A 15466-nucleotide genomic window follows, 5' to 3' on the forward strand; every position below is an offset into this window, starting at 1 on the left:
ATTGATCGTTTCTCTCAGTGGTGTCGAAAATGGAAGCTCACTATCAATGCTTCAAAAACACAGGCCATTTCTTCCACCACGCACACGCTCCAGAATTCACAGAAACCCATCACTTCTCTCTCTCTCCATACAGAATTCGGCAATTCGTCTCAGCAGAACAGTAACTTATCTCGGCATTATATTTGATCAACATCTTACTTGGACTCCTCCTCTGAACTACGTTAAAACTAAAGTCTATAACCGCCTCAATCTCCTAAAACGTCTGACTGGCACGACATGGGGACTTACATCGCACATCGTTCTAAATACGTATAAGGTTTTTCTCCGTCCCGTCCTGACCTATGGGTTCACTTCCTGGATATCAGCTCCACCTTCGTTCTACTTCAAACTGGCAACCTTCGAGGCCATGTCTTTCGTATCGCTCACCGTATTTCTCTTCTTGGTCCGACTCGTTACTTGTACTCTCTCATAACCTTTCCTACATTGCTTTATCACATTGAATCTCTCCGCCGAAACTTCATCACCATTCGCTATCAGCAAGAACAATCACTGCTTTTCGAAACTATGCATTACCTCGCCCTCCCATCTGTTCGCCCACGATACTACCATCTCCCACTCAATTTACTCTTTACACTCTATTGATATACTCTACCGTCTAATAATCCAGATTTAGCACTTGTGCACGATCACCGCCTTCATGTCTTCCGCATCTCTACCCGTCATATCAAGCGCAGTAACACCTCTGTCATCTAACAAGGCCTCCTCTGTCTACATTGGCCTAGCGTCACCCCTAGGCAGAAGATAACCCGCATTTTTCTTTATTAACAGTATCTATGTGTTGTGGCGTGCATCTCACCTCATTTTATATATCATACTCATTTATATAGACTTCAATTCCTTCCTAAATATTGTTTTGTATCATATAGTTTTGTAACTGTAATTATTCTATTTGTAACTATGTATATTTGTTAATTACCTCACCTATAAAATGATTATAGTCGCAAAGACTGTAATGACCTAGAATATAAAGTGATAAATAAAGAAAAACTCTTAGCCCAACGCCTATCACCTTAATTTACTTCATTTCCTTTACCACCCTTTCCTAAAAGAGGGTGTAGCCCTCTACAGGGTAGCTAGCCCAAGGGCTAGCTGTAAAAATAACAATGTGAGCTGAAGTGACAGTAGTGCTGTGAAACAGAAGTGTACATTCAAAGTAAGCAAATTGTGCTATGGAACAGACGACGTGGTGAGAATTGACTGTACTTAGTGGTGTGGAACAGAAACGGGAAAAGTGACTACAACTTGTGCTTTGGAAGACTGGAATACATGTTTGTGGAGCAAGTGTATGTACGTATCAATACAGTGGTGTTTAGGACAGAAGTGAAACATGTACACGAATGCAGAATTAGCAGATATGCATTTCACATATGGATTGGCGGATGGAAATGCACTAGAAGCACGGCGTCTGTACCAGGAGAGATATCCCGGACGTCACATTCCAGACAGAAAAACATTTGAATCTCTCCTTCGCCGCCTGCGTGAGTATGGAAATTTTGCGCCCCATGCTGCTGGAAACAGTGGCAGACCAAGAGCTATGACCCCCGAGGTAGAAGAGCAGATAGTGGATGCTTTTTGACACAATCCGGAGGACAGCACACGAGGAGTAGGTATCAGACTGCATGTACCTCACACACAGATATGGCGTGTTTGTTGGCGAGCGAACCTATATCCGTATCACCTTCAGCGAGTGCAGGTTTTGTCGCCAGCCGATCATCAGCCGAGAGTGCGCTTTTGCCAATGGTACCGCAAGGAGTGTGCCGTCAATCCAAACTTCGCATCTGCAATAGTGTTTACAGATGAGGCGCAGTTCACACGTGACGGCATCTTCAATTTCCATAATGCACATGTGTGGTCGCCAGATAATCCTCATGCGATCAGTCAAAGAAGACATCAACAAAAGTTTGCTCTAAATGTGTGGTGTGGTATTGTCGGCGACACTTTCCTAGGTCCATACATGCTCCCACCGAGACTGACCGGAAACAACTATCGAGACTTCTTGGAAACCCACATTCCAGATGTACTGGATAGTGTACCTCTGGCTCTGCGTCCAATGTTACATTTTATGCATGACAATGCGCCCGCGCATTTCAGTGTTACAGCCCAGCAGTATCTAAATGATGTATTCCCTGGCAGATGGATAGGGCGTGGAGGACCAGTTGCTTGGCCTCCACGCTCACCTGATCTAAATCCATTGGACTACGCATCCCTGGGAACATTTAAAGTCGTTGGTCTACGCATCTGCTGTGGAAACTGAGGAGACGCTCCGTATTCATATCGAAGCAGCTTGCCAGCGACTACAGAACACTCCTGGTACTTGGGCACGCGTTCGTTCATCCATGCGGCGACGGGCTTCAGCTTGCATTCGGGCAGAAGGAGGACATTTTCAGCACTTACTGTAAGGTACTACAGTATCGATTTTGTGGCGCTGATGATGCACACAATTTACTGTTTGTGGTTGTAACTCTTGTTTGATAATGGTTCTTTGGACTTTATGACGATACCTGTGTCGTTTTGCTTTTCTCACTGCCATTTGTATTAGTGTTGCACTTTCCAATACGGACATTAAAAGTACCAATTATTATGCATTATTTGCGAGTGTTTTTTCTGATTCTTGTACCATGCAACGCACAATCGGCTTAATTAATTTCGTTCGAACCTGTGTTGCATATTCTTTCACACACGACACTCTGGTAATACATCGTGAAACAGTTCCGGACAGAAGGTGACTATTTCACACCGCCAGGTTGTGTCAGTGGCTATAGCTCTGTAACGATGCATTTCCGGACATATGTTCATATGAACGTTTTTACTTGTCTACCCGTAAGGAATCTACCCCTGAATTTTTGCCGTGTCTTTTTGAAACACCCTGTATATATATATATATATATATATATATATATATATATATATATATATATATATATATATATAGGCTTACTGGCTATACATATACAGAAAACATTTTGTTTGACAACCGAAGCTGTAAAATAAATCAGTATTACATTCTCTGAAGAATTTTAATATTTATCCTTGCTTTGAATATAGTAGATATTATTCTGTATTCGGATCAAACATGAATAGTATATTCTTTCTCTCACCTTCGAAGGGCATTGACACCATGCACCATTTCTGCAATATGTAACATGATTCATCTAATTATTTCCTAACTGCGAGAGATTGGAGCCAACTTTGACGTACTGTAGCACGTGTGATTGGTGCGATTGTAGCAGGTCTTGACTTAGCGTAACGAAAGAGGTATAACATATAGTTTACTTTGTATAGATTGCAAGTACACGTATAATTACGCTTTCAAGTTTGGCTTTACCCCTACAAGACCATTGTTACTATTAGTTCAGTACAAACAATATTCTTCTTTCACCTATTCTCATGAAATCCTTCAAGTGATGTATAACTATAAATATCAATCAATTTATCAAAACCCTTTAGTAATTATGAAATGAAATTAAGACAATTAAATCTTGTTTCCTCATGAGAGGCTTTTCTCTCCATTGTAACGCTTGACCGAAACACTGGTCGGCAAAATGAAACTTTTCTTCGCCCCCACGAACGAAAATAGGTGATTCCTATAGGTTCCGAGCTCCTGAGTTCGAATCCGAAACCGGTTTTTCCTCCAGGACCTACCAGTTTTCAGGGAGGAGGGGTGTGTTTAAATATCCGCCCAAAGATGCTATTTTCAACTCATAATAATTTGCACGTTATAATTTAAATAACAATATAAATTACGCAAATAAAATTGCATAAAAAGTTAAAGTTTAACACTTACGTGTCACTTGGTTTTCCTGCTCCTCTTGTAATTAATACAGGGTATCTCGGGTGCCACATTCCAACAGAAGTCTGCCAACATATTTACACTTCATTTACCACTGTAGCGCCTTTCCATGGTAGCTATTTGCTGGTAAAACCTTTTCCCGTGTTCGTCAGATACCTCTCCCAAGCTGTATATTTCGGGAAAGAAGTCCAGGTGCCAATGCATCAAGTGTAACTTTAGGAATATATTACATCCCATGTTACGAAATGTAGTTAACCTGCCCACAATGTCTTTGTAATCAGGTGACTTATGATTTCCTAGAAAGTTACTGCACACTTCTCAAATGGCCTCCCAAGCCTCACTTTCCACTTCATTAAGCTTAGAAAAAAATGTAGTATCCTTAAAAACGTCTTTGATTTGAGGTTCCGTACAAACACCTTGTTTCACCTTGGCGTCTCTGAGTCTTGGGAATAGTTTTCTGAGATGATTAAATGCTTCACCATTCCGATTCGTGGCCTTAACGAGAACCTTCATGAGCCCTAATTTGACATGAAGGGGTGGTAAGAATATTTTCTCCAGATGCACAAGACGTTCATTAGCCACGTTCATCTCCCCTGGGAGCAGTTACTTCCTTGGCGGCCATTTTGCGATGGTGTACTGTTCTTTGGCTCGACCATCCCAATGACTCAAGAAGCAGCAGTGCTTTGTGTAACCTCCTTGTAAACCGCTGAAGATGGCAATAATCTTAAGGTCAACGCATACAGACCAGTGGAACTGTTCGTACTTTATTTTCTGCAATAGGTTTCGCTTGTTCTCGTATGTTTCTTTCATATATACAGCATGAGCAATAGAGATGGCTGGCTTTTCATTGCCATTCTGAAATAACACTGCCTTGAGACTTATCCTAAAGGAATCTACGAATAGCCTCCAATCTTCAGTGTTGTAGTTCAACTTCAGTTGTCCCATAAGCGATGGAATGTCACTGTAATACACCAAATCACCATTCTTTGTAAAATTAGGAACTAGGCTGGGAATAGTCAAAACTCCCACATCCAAAGCCCCCACACTCAAGAAATGTCACAATGCCCACACAAACGGTCATAACCCCCACACAAATTGAAACATCTCCCAAATACACGAATGGTCATAACCCCCACTCGAAATCTATCCGGTACACCCTTTCAACCTCTTTGAGGATTTTCATGCCGACCAATGAAATTGTCACTATTACGTATCTCATTCGCAGGTGGGAGGTTCTGGTCTTTTCAGATCACAATCATGATCTGTCCACAATGTAATTTCCATTTGTTTGGGTGCAAGGGAAGTTGGAGAAAACTTTATGGAAATCCACTTTTATTTGGAATAAGGCATATACAAAAGCCATCACTTATGCAGTAAGAAGAATTCTTTATGTACTGTCCTATCAAAAAGAAATATCAATTCTAGATAGTGTTGGTAAATAGTTTACTTATTCGTAATTACTTCGACTCTTATTTGAGTGCTGTACATATTAGTAAATAATAATAATAATAATAATAATAATAATAATAATGTTGTGAAGTAAGTTAGTGGTGGACAATATCGTGTCCGTGAATTTTTGGGGTGCTCCCGTTTCCTCCCACATTCTCATTCCACCGATATTTTCACCATATTTTACTTGTGTTAATTACCCGTCTTCCTTAGCCAAAAAGCGCATAAACGTGGGACGTTAAACTGAAAGATTCCGTTTATTATTATTATTATTATTATTATTATTATTATTATTATTATTATTATTATTATTATTATTATTAGTGGCGGTAGTGCTAGTGGTAGTAGTAGTAGTGCTAACAATAATCTTTAGGCTAGATTATCAAATGACGTTCAGTTAACTCACCTTAAAGATTCCATAAGTACTGGTTCTTTTTAACATTGTACAGATAAATCCAAGTTTATTGAAAGCTGCTCTCCATATTAAATAATTCGTTTGTCCTTTTAAGTTTATCAGCATATCCAACACATCACTGTAACTCATAGCTTTACTTATTGCCAATTCAAACGCATCTTCTATCAGGCAGGCTTTATCTAAATTTCCTTTCGGTCCCAAGTCTGAGGCTAGAAAACGTTTACTCAGAAGAACAAAATTTGTATCATCATATTTCACTCTTATGTATGCTGCAAAGAAGAAAGGTATGTTAAAACATATTTATTTAGTTGTATTTTTGACTATTAGAATACGTCGGAAATCCACGATTCTCGATTTAGTAGGGTGTTTAATTTGAAACCAAAATTTCAATTCGTATATTTCAAATTCCTGTTTGATGCGGCCACTCACATAGCTCACTAAATTTGCAACTAGATTTACATTTAGTTCAAGTCTCCGCTGTCCAGGTATCGCTCTCGTAGCATTTCGTTCAGAGTTGATAGAATTCGAAAACGTAATGACACAGCAGTCATTTTGAGGGTATTTGGGCGTTATTTCAGAAAGAAGTACTATATGTGAAATTCAAAATCCCATCTGTTGGTACTGACTTTCACACGAACATTAGGAAAGGCAAAATTAAAAAATATTTTTTGCTGAATGAATCTTCATTCTTTTTTAATGTGTTCTTAGTTTCGTCATATATAAAACCTAATTAACAGATATATTTAAAAATATTGGCTGTGTTAATGTATTTTACGCGTATTATTTATCTTGATTTTCATGGGTTCGATTATTGCAATATTTTTAACCGCGACTATTGGAGTATTCCAGTATGACTTAGATTTGCCTGGAAGGCCATTTGATACGAGAAACCTTAAAGGCAATATAATGACATCGTCTGGTGAGACACACAAACTGCATAAGTATTTAAAAATAACTATTGCTTCGTGTAACTAGGTCTTGAGAACAATTATTAGTTCACGTCATAAAATTCTGCACATATAATTCCTGACCAACTTTCTAATCCTTTCATGTTGATTGCATTGAAGTTACTAATACAAAATTCAGTAAAATAAGCGCCAGATCACTAAAGAATACTAGAATGCTAAGTTGCTATTCTTTGTAAAATATTCTAAGTTATATTCATAGAGAAACACTTTACGGACAGTCAACACCCTTATCAAACATCGAATCTACGAAAAGGATGTCTTCTTGCTTAGATGAGCATGACGCTATTTGATTCAATGTAAACTGAATGAATCTTTCAACCAGTCGCGCAATTAGGGGGGGGGAAGCGAAATGCCCGCTCAAAATTATTTGTTGTGCTCTCTAAAACAGAATGTAGGGAGTATTAAAATTTGCTCAAAATTAGCTTTCGCCCATTCTTGCGAGGAAACGATATGGTCGTTGCTAGATATGCGCCAAACATTTGCCATTCGTCTTTTCCTATTTCAAAAATTCCAATTATAAGCTCTCTATTATTGAACCACAACAAGGATGTGAAGCATGTGAGAAATACATTTCCAAAGAACAGCTATTTAACATTGAGGTCTACCACGTTATCTTAGAATATCGTTGGAGCAGCTCTTAGAAGAAATTGCAAAATATGATGCGGTTTTTTCTGGACTTACATGCTCTTACGTAAGTTGATCTTGTTATTCCATTTCTCACGACCACGATTGCAAAGTACTTTTTTTTTTTTTTTTTTTTTTACAGCTGACAATTGTCTTTTGTCTCCACCCAACGACTCTTCATGAGACACAAACAAAAATCAGGGTCTACAATAAAGATAGTCTGAGTGCACTAAAATTACACTAGCCTGTTATTGGTATTGTAAAGTACTCACGTAAACTGTATTTGGAGTATTTTACGTAAAAAACACTTCCAAAATTTTATTTGTTTCTTTTACTTTCTATCATGATTGCATTCTCAAATACTTATGTATGCAAATATATCATTTGTTGTTTGTGATAAGCTTCCTTGAATTCTGTGTTATCGAGCTTTTCTCAAACAATACTGTAGTATTCTCTTTATTACTTAAACACAAAATATACGTAGCTAAATTGAATTATATACTATGGTTTTATTCTTTTAAAATGTATATGTTAATGATTAACTTTCTTGGTCTTGAATTTAAGTACCATAATATTTGCCAATATAGTGTATCCTTTATAAAAGAAGCCACAATGCTATTAGAGATTTCATAAATAATAAGTTAACAGTTTTGTAGTATTTCTGGGTAATTTTGTCTTTGTATTCATTGTATTTATTTTTGCGCTCATAACAAATTGGATTAACAACAGGCATGCTTGCAACAGTTGTTTCACACGAGTCATGCTCTCAGATATAAATGCTAAAATCTTATACGAGAGAGACTGACATATGAACTGTGAGAAATATGTTATGGTTTGAACTTGAACTAGTGACAGTCAACATTAGTACAATCTAGGTTAGTATTTCTTTTCAAAAGCCATTTTATAATAAAATCATAAATTATGCTTCACCAGAGTGCCAATGTAGTAGATCTCCGTGCCAAGCAAACAGATGAAAATAAAGATTGCATTTCAATATTTGTATATTCTATTGTCATCATAGATTAATGTTAGTCTAAATTAGAGAATAAGATTTTCATACAAGTGGTATAAAAGTTAATCACAATATTTGATACAAAATGAAAGAGCTGTTGGATGAATCTGTACATATTTTCGTCATTATTGTTCAGCTTTATTCTGAAGTATGCTATAATCAAAATTAAAGACAGCAACCAGGGCTTAGAGGTGAATGCTATTCACCACGTTATGGCCAATGCTGGTGATGCAAATGTAATAGGGAATGAAGGAAAAACGATACAAAGAGACCAAGAGGTCTTATTAAATCCTTGCGGTGACATGGAATGCAGATAGTTTAAAAGTAAATGCAGAGAAAACTAAATAGATGGTAGCCCATCGGGAACGTAATACTGTAAATTATGGATGTGCTAAGAATCAAACAATACTTTCGGAAAAAAAAATACTTTCAAACAGGGCCGGCGAGGGCGCTCGCGGGCTCCAGGGCTGAGCAATCCCGGGCCCTTTACATGTTCCCTTATGACTGTTTACGTACTTACCACTTAGGACGGAGGTAAACTAAAATGAACATTAAGGCTTATTTTGAACTCTTTATTAGACCATTAATGCGTTTAATTTACATTTTAAACAGTATTGCTACATCTCCAAATAAGTGAATAATAAGATCTCTGAACTTAGCCTATGTTCTCTGTTCGCCGAAAAAGAAACCTCATTAATTCACTATTTATTATTTTGTTTAGCCCCTATATTTGTTGGTTCTAAGATATTTGAAGGCTTCAAAACTAAAAAGAATAAAAAAATAATATATTTAATACAATCGTATCAAAATACAGAAAAAAGTAACTTATCTATTTGTAATAGTAAAAGTTGTCCCCAATGCTCAATCAAATGCTCAAAACAAAATAATTTGTGAAGGAAATACAAAAATAACGTATTAAATAGTTAATAAAAGTGAGAAAGTAAATGTTCTCAACCATCCAACCTACCCTGTACTATGAATATCTTTGCACAAATAGTTGCTATAAATAATTATATAGAAGTAAGCTATGCAGTTAGTCTTCCTTAACTAGAGATATGAGGCATTAGGCTTAATTTAGTTATTTGAATGAAATATTGCTCAAATTAATTATAGTGTGATTAATAATGTGATATTAATAGTAATTGTCTGTAGGAGAAATTTATTATATGTGTTACTACTAGACAACTGTTAGAGTTACAATGTATCCTTTTCTACGTATAGTTACACAAAATTCCCTTTCTAACCTTTTTCAGGGCAAATTCATCTGTGATAGCATCCAGATTGGTACACTTGACAAGTTCTGTCGCCACTGCCAACATGCCTAAGCTTGATAATCTGTCTTGACACATTGTAGAGCGTAAAATATTTTTTACTCGATTTAACACAGACAAAGAGCGCTCTGCACTAGCAACGGTAGCAGGGATTGTTGCGAATATACGAAAGGCCACAGTCAGATTTGGAAATAAAATTTCTAGATTCAAAGTTTTGATGTTATTTAGGAGACCCCGTGGTGAGAGCGTTTTCTCACCAAAATTAGCCGAATATATTAATTTCTATGCAGTTCATCAGAAAGATCATCTCCTAAATCTTTTGGGTATCGCTGGACTAGTGCAGCTGCTTGTTCTTGGCTCTGGTCATCTGACATTTCTTTGAAAGACCACAGTACAGAAAAATTGTTACACAAAGAGCGCACTGATTGGAAGCGAACTGATATATCTCCTATGACACTGTCCTGGATAATATTAAACACTTCACGCTTAAAAACTGTTTTTAAATCAGGATCATCTGCATTATCGCTGTCTTCTTCATCAGCTAGTCTCTTTCGTTTCCTTCCTCTATTCTGTTCTTCTTGAAGATGTTGGGGCCAACCTATGTTTGCAGCTACTACCAGAGCTTCACTAAATATCGGATTCAATCCTTCATTACGAATCATCTTCAAATCTTCTAATAAAGAACTTAAATATTTTGACGCAACATCCATTGTTTCACCACGCTGCTGCAATACTCGATTTAAGATGTCTATTGACTTCAAACTCTTGAACGAAATAAATGCAAGAAGAAGGCAGTTAAAGGTTTTTAAATATTTTTTTCAGTCCCTCTATGTCTCGACGACATTCCGCCGTAAGGTTTAGCAGAGTTAATTCTTCAAGGGCCTCTATTATACCTGGAAGATGTGCAACAATTGGTTTAATGCGATCTACTCTAGCAGACCAGCGTGTCTTTGACATTGAGTGAAGAGAGCTAGGAATTTTCTTAAAATTTCCAATCTTTGGTTGCTAGAACTAAAAATGCTATACAATGTTTGAACAGCTCCGAAAAAAGTAATTGCAGCTAAACAGCTTTCCGCTGCTTGTTCTCCGCAGAGATTTAAAGAATGACACGTGCAAGCAGAGTAAACAGCTTCACTGTTGGCTGAGAGTATGACAGCCTGGGCTCCTTTATATGCTCCTTTCATGTTGCTCCCATTGTCGTACCCTTGGCCTTTACAGTCTTCTAATGGGCTTTCAAATTCTCTCACCTTATTCAAAATCAGCTCAGCTATGGCTTCTCAACTTTCTTTTGAACTATCAGAGAAACATAACAATCTTTATTCAACTTGGTAAGGTTGGTTTTCTTTTTCAGTCAAACTGACATATCTTATTAAAATTGCAGTCTGTTCGATATGTGCTGAGTCGGGTGTTGCATCAACTATTATAGCGTAATATTTCGCTTTTTCTCTTTCTTCTAGAATTTTCTGTGTCACTTGGGCAGCACATAAACTAATAAACTCATTCTGAATGTCATGAGACAATGAACTTCTATTCTTTCAGCCTTGTCTTGGAAAGAGAGTACTTTATTTAAACGCTCATTCCAAATAGGATCATAATTAGCAAGCAGTTCTGAAATTCCCCAAAATGCATTAGATGGGTTTCCGATTTTTTCGTTATTACCTCGAAAAGGAAGCCCTCTTTCAGCTAGGAACAAAGTGACATTGAGCAGTCTCTTTAAGAGGTCGCGCCACTTGTCTTTCCCCTGCTGGATAGAGTGCAATTGTAAGCTTTCAGCGATTTATCTTTTTCTCGATTTCATCACCTCCGACTTCCACTGAATACAACAGTTTTTATGGGTAGAGCTATTTTCGTGTTCGGGCACTTTATGAAAGAGTTTCTTAAAACGTTTTTCTGTCGAGAAACCTTCAGGAAGTGCCAACAAAGAACGTTGCGGCTGTGGTAGCTTGCTAAATATCCTACAAGGTAAACAGTAAAATGCCTTCTTGACTTTGCTACAAACTAGCTAATCTCGTGTAATCGGTTTGTCATTGTTCAGTTTCTTTTTAAATGCCGAAGTTGGCATGGAAAACCCTAAAGAGGCTTCAGGGAAATGTTTTGGCATTGGAATATGGGGATACTTTAAGTATCGACTTGCATCAACAGTAGGGTCGCCTATATCAAAGTGTCTGTATGGTCATCGGGATGACTGGGGCATAGCCGTAACAGACGAAGCAGGCCTACTAACACGAACACCAGTATCAGAATCAGATTTATCATTTACAAGAGCTTCATGTAGTTTGCTTTCATTTACAGTACTAGGTACATCTACTTTAAAGCTTTTGTTATTTTCTACTTCGACTGAAGCCTCAGTCGATGGTAAAGATGGTTTAAAAAATGTCCAAGTGACAACTGACCTTTTTTTGACTCCCTTTCTTTCAACTCTCTGTCGTTCTTTTCTTTCCTCTTCTGCGCACCGGATTTGTGCTTGTAGCTCGTGCTCATTGCCACTAATTTATTTTTAAAATAATAATGTGTCACACACCCAAAACACAAGTGCACAACTAAAATTTACAGCTAAAACTGTAACGACTCGTGAACACTGAAACTTGTTCAATAACTTACACTCAACTAGCACTATCAGAGAACTGAAATAGGACTTCAGGGAACGAGCGTGAAACTACGTGAAATACTCGACTACCGAAAGAACCACTCTGGCTGAGGGAGCTGCCTGTTTCGCTGTCAATAATGCACCGCCAATAATGGAAATGACTCTATTGTCGTTAAATCCTTGTTGTTCGTTAAATCCATTGTATTTAATTTTCAACACATACAGCAGGATACGCGACATTGCTGTAATTATGTTTTCATTAATGACTCAAAACAAAAATCGAAAATTCGGTTTTGAGGTGCACCAGTTCAATTCCTAAAATACCTGTGTCCCAAATTTCGTGTCTTTATGTGATCATTTTTTATGCGAAACAACGAGGAACAACTAACACACGGTGAGCTTCATAAAAGTAAATATATCCGTTCGTAAGACTACATCAGGGTTCAGGAATCACAATGGAAACAATATTATTTCAAGTCACTCAAAATATTATAAGATTCAATTACAAATTAAAACGTTCCCCGTCTAAGACTGACACTAGGCATAGACCCATATTGATATTCCAAATTATCATTAATTAAAGAACTTAAAGAATCATAACTAAACTTGAGTAAGAATATACAACATTTAGTAATTCTTTATCTCGGCCGCCGGGTCCCCTTTGAAGCCCGGGCCCCAGGACTCTGGGCCCCCTGCCCCGCCCTCTCGCCGGCCCTGCTTTCAAATATCTAGGATCAATATTCACAGACCAAAACCATATTCACGAATAAACTCAATGTCAACTAGAAACAGGGAATTGTTGTTATTATTCAGTTCAAAATCTTTAGTCGTCACGAATTCTGTCGAGAAATTTGAAGCTTAAAGTGTATAGAACGATAACCATGCCTGTTGACCCGTATGATACGAAACACTTTTACTTGCTCTGAGGGAGGAACGTAGACTTAAACTACGTATTTGAGAACGAGATAACGAGAGAAATATTTGATTTCAAGAAAAACAGGAATGGGGAATGATGGAGAGTTTATAACGAGCAATTGCAAAATTTACACTGTTTAGCAAACATTATAGGACCACCAACTCTAGAAGACTCACGTGAGTAGATTATGTAGCCAGAATGAATGAAAGTAGGAACGTTTTCAAAGTTTTAACTGGAAGTCTCGACCATTAGAAAGACCCATGAGGGGATAGATGGGAGGACAATATTAAGGTGGATCTCGCAGAAATAGAAATACAAAGTAGAAACTGGATCCAGTTGGCGAAGGATAGAGTAACTGGAGAGCTTTTGTGAATGCGGCAGTAAATCTCTGAGTTCCACAGATCACAAAGTCTCTTAGTTAGTTTATATATATATATAGATATACAATTTAAAAGAAGATAAATGGCATATTGGGTATTAGTTTCGAAATTAAATTGAATTAGTACAACATGTGACGTATAAAATATAATAGTCAAACAAAGTGATCGATGTACAAATTACATTTGGTGTACGGAAATATTTTTAAAACTGGTATTACAAGTGTGGGAATGTCACCGAATTTCAATGTTAGGAGATGAATAAATTTGAAAGATAACTTTCTATAGCCCGACAACAATGGTCGATTGCGTCATCTGTTAAAATTATAGCTAACTATATCCTAGCGAACCGTCACATACGAAGTTAAATGAGGAAAGCAATAGCTTAAAAGTATTTATTCCCGATCAACTGTTCAAAGTACGTGTAAATTCAGTGATATGTTTCTTTATAACTTCCTGCAATTTCAGGGTCTCAGAGATCAAGACATTGGATTACAGTTATATAAGCTTCACAATTACATAGATTTGTGACAAGTTTGAGACGCATAGTACCATTAATGATGCACAGAAAGAAAGATTCTGGAGATCTCGTACAGCTGCAAGTCCTATTTCTAGGCTATTTTTTTAAAGAAAAGATTGGAACACTTTTACCACCTGCAATAACTGTATACATAGTGGAAATTTGTACTGTACACCACTGTAATACTCATTATTATAACCGTTCACCTCTGGTGCTTGGGGTCCCGGGTTCGATTCCAGCCACGCCAAGTGAACTTTGTGGTGGACAAACACCGTGTGCGTGGGTTTTCTCGGGGTTCTCCCGTTTCCTCCCACTTTCTTCATTCCACCATTTCATTCATTACTTATTATCACCGTCTCCTTTAGTCTAACCGGCATAATCGTGGGACGTAAAACTCAAAGATTTTATTTCATTTTCATTATTATAACATTTGTGACATGTAAACTTGTGGTAACTTTAGCACTAACAAACAATGTAGTGTTTTCTTTCGTTACAGTAGGGGCGCGGTGGCGTAGTGGTAGAGGGTTCATCTTTGATGCATGAGGTTCCGGGTTCAAACCCTAGCCCCGCCAGATTAAATTTGTGGTGGAAAAACACCGTGGGCGTGGGTTTCCTCGGGGCTTTCCCGTTTCCTCCTATTTTCTTCATTTTATTCATTACTCATCATCACCGTCTCCTTTAGCCTAGCCGGCATAAGAATTTGACGTAAAACTCAAAGATTTCATTTCACTCCTTTTGTTACAGTGAGGATACATATTTTGACGAACTCATCAAAACACAAATAGTGTTAATCCATATTTTTAATTAACCAAACACCTGTACTAATTTACTAGACATAGAATGTTAGTGACTTCTAAAGTTACACCGACAGTTGCTGATACGATAATAAACTTACCTGTTCCTAGAATATTATATTTTGTCCACAACACTTCCTTGGGTACATGTTGAATATCTGTCACTGAAGTAGATTTCAACCAGAACCTATGTTTTGTGCTGTCGAAGACCTCATTTTCGTGCATGAATGTCAAGGGAATCCACCATTTATAGTTTTCATCTTGCATTCTATCTTCAAAGATCTTGTTATCAAATCGTAAAAACCGTGTCTGCAAACATCCAAGAAAAGAAACAACACTTGTCTCTGCAGATTAGAAGTGATTAGTTAAAGTTACATGTGCAATACATTTTAATACATATATTATAATTTTAAATTATTTGGTACAGTAGAGCAAATACACTATATATATTTAATAGACACATATTTACCAGAAATAATTGTTTTCATAAGAGGACCTCTACTTTGTCGCGAGTGAACAGACATCTGATACTTAACTTCTGGCCATTCTATAGAGTATTCGCAAGGTCTTGTCACGTCAACTTTGAACTATTGTAACTCGGGAATGAAATGTGTGACATGAATGGGGTTTGCACATGAAGAACGTGTAATTGTTTCACATGTATACATGAAATATTCCAAATA

The 15466-nt window shown here is 37.3% G+C and overlaps 1 protein-coding gene across 1 annotated transcript in view; it reads right to left on the bottom strand.

The window, feature by feature from the left end:
* The window catches only part of LOC145679508 (aminopeptidase Ey-like), a 111981-nt gene that overhangs the window by 20792 nt on the left and 75723 nt on the right, over positions 1–15466 (bottom strand). Inside the window, exons 7-8 of the mRNA XM_081750087.1 lie at positions 14885–15092; positions 5706–5983 (exon numbers count right to left, since the gene is read on the bottom strand). Of these exons, the coding sequence (XP_081606213.1) occupies positions 5706–5983; positions 14885–15092 (486 nt within the window). The remainder of the gene's footprint in view (positions 1–5705; positions 5984–14884; positions 15093–15466) is intronic.

The sequence above is a fragment of the Thermobia domestica genome, chromosome 2, assembly GCF_964235325.1.
Source record: "Thermobia domestica chromosome 2, izTheDome1.hap1.1, whole genome shotgun sequence".
Taxonomy (NCBI): Eukaryota; Metazoa; Arthropoda; class Insecta; order Zygentoma; family Lepismatidae; genus Thermobia; species Thermobia domestica.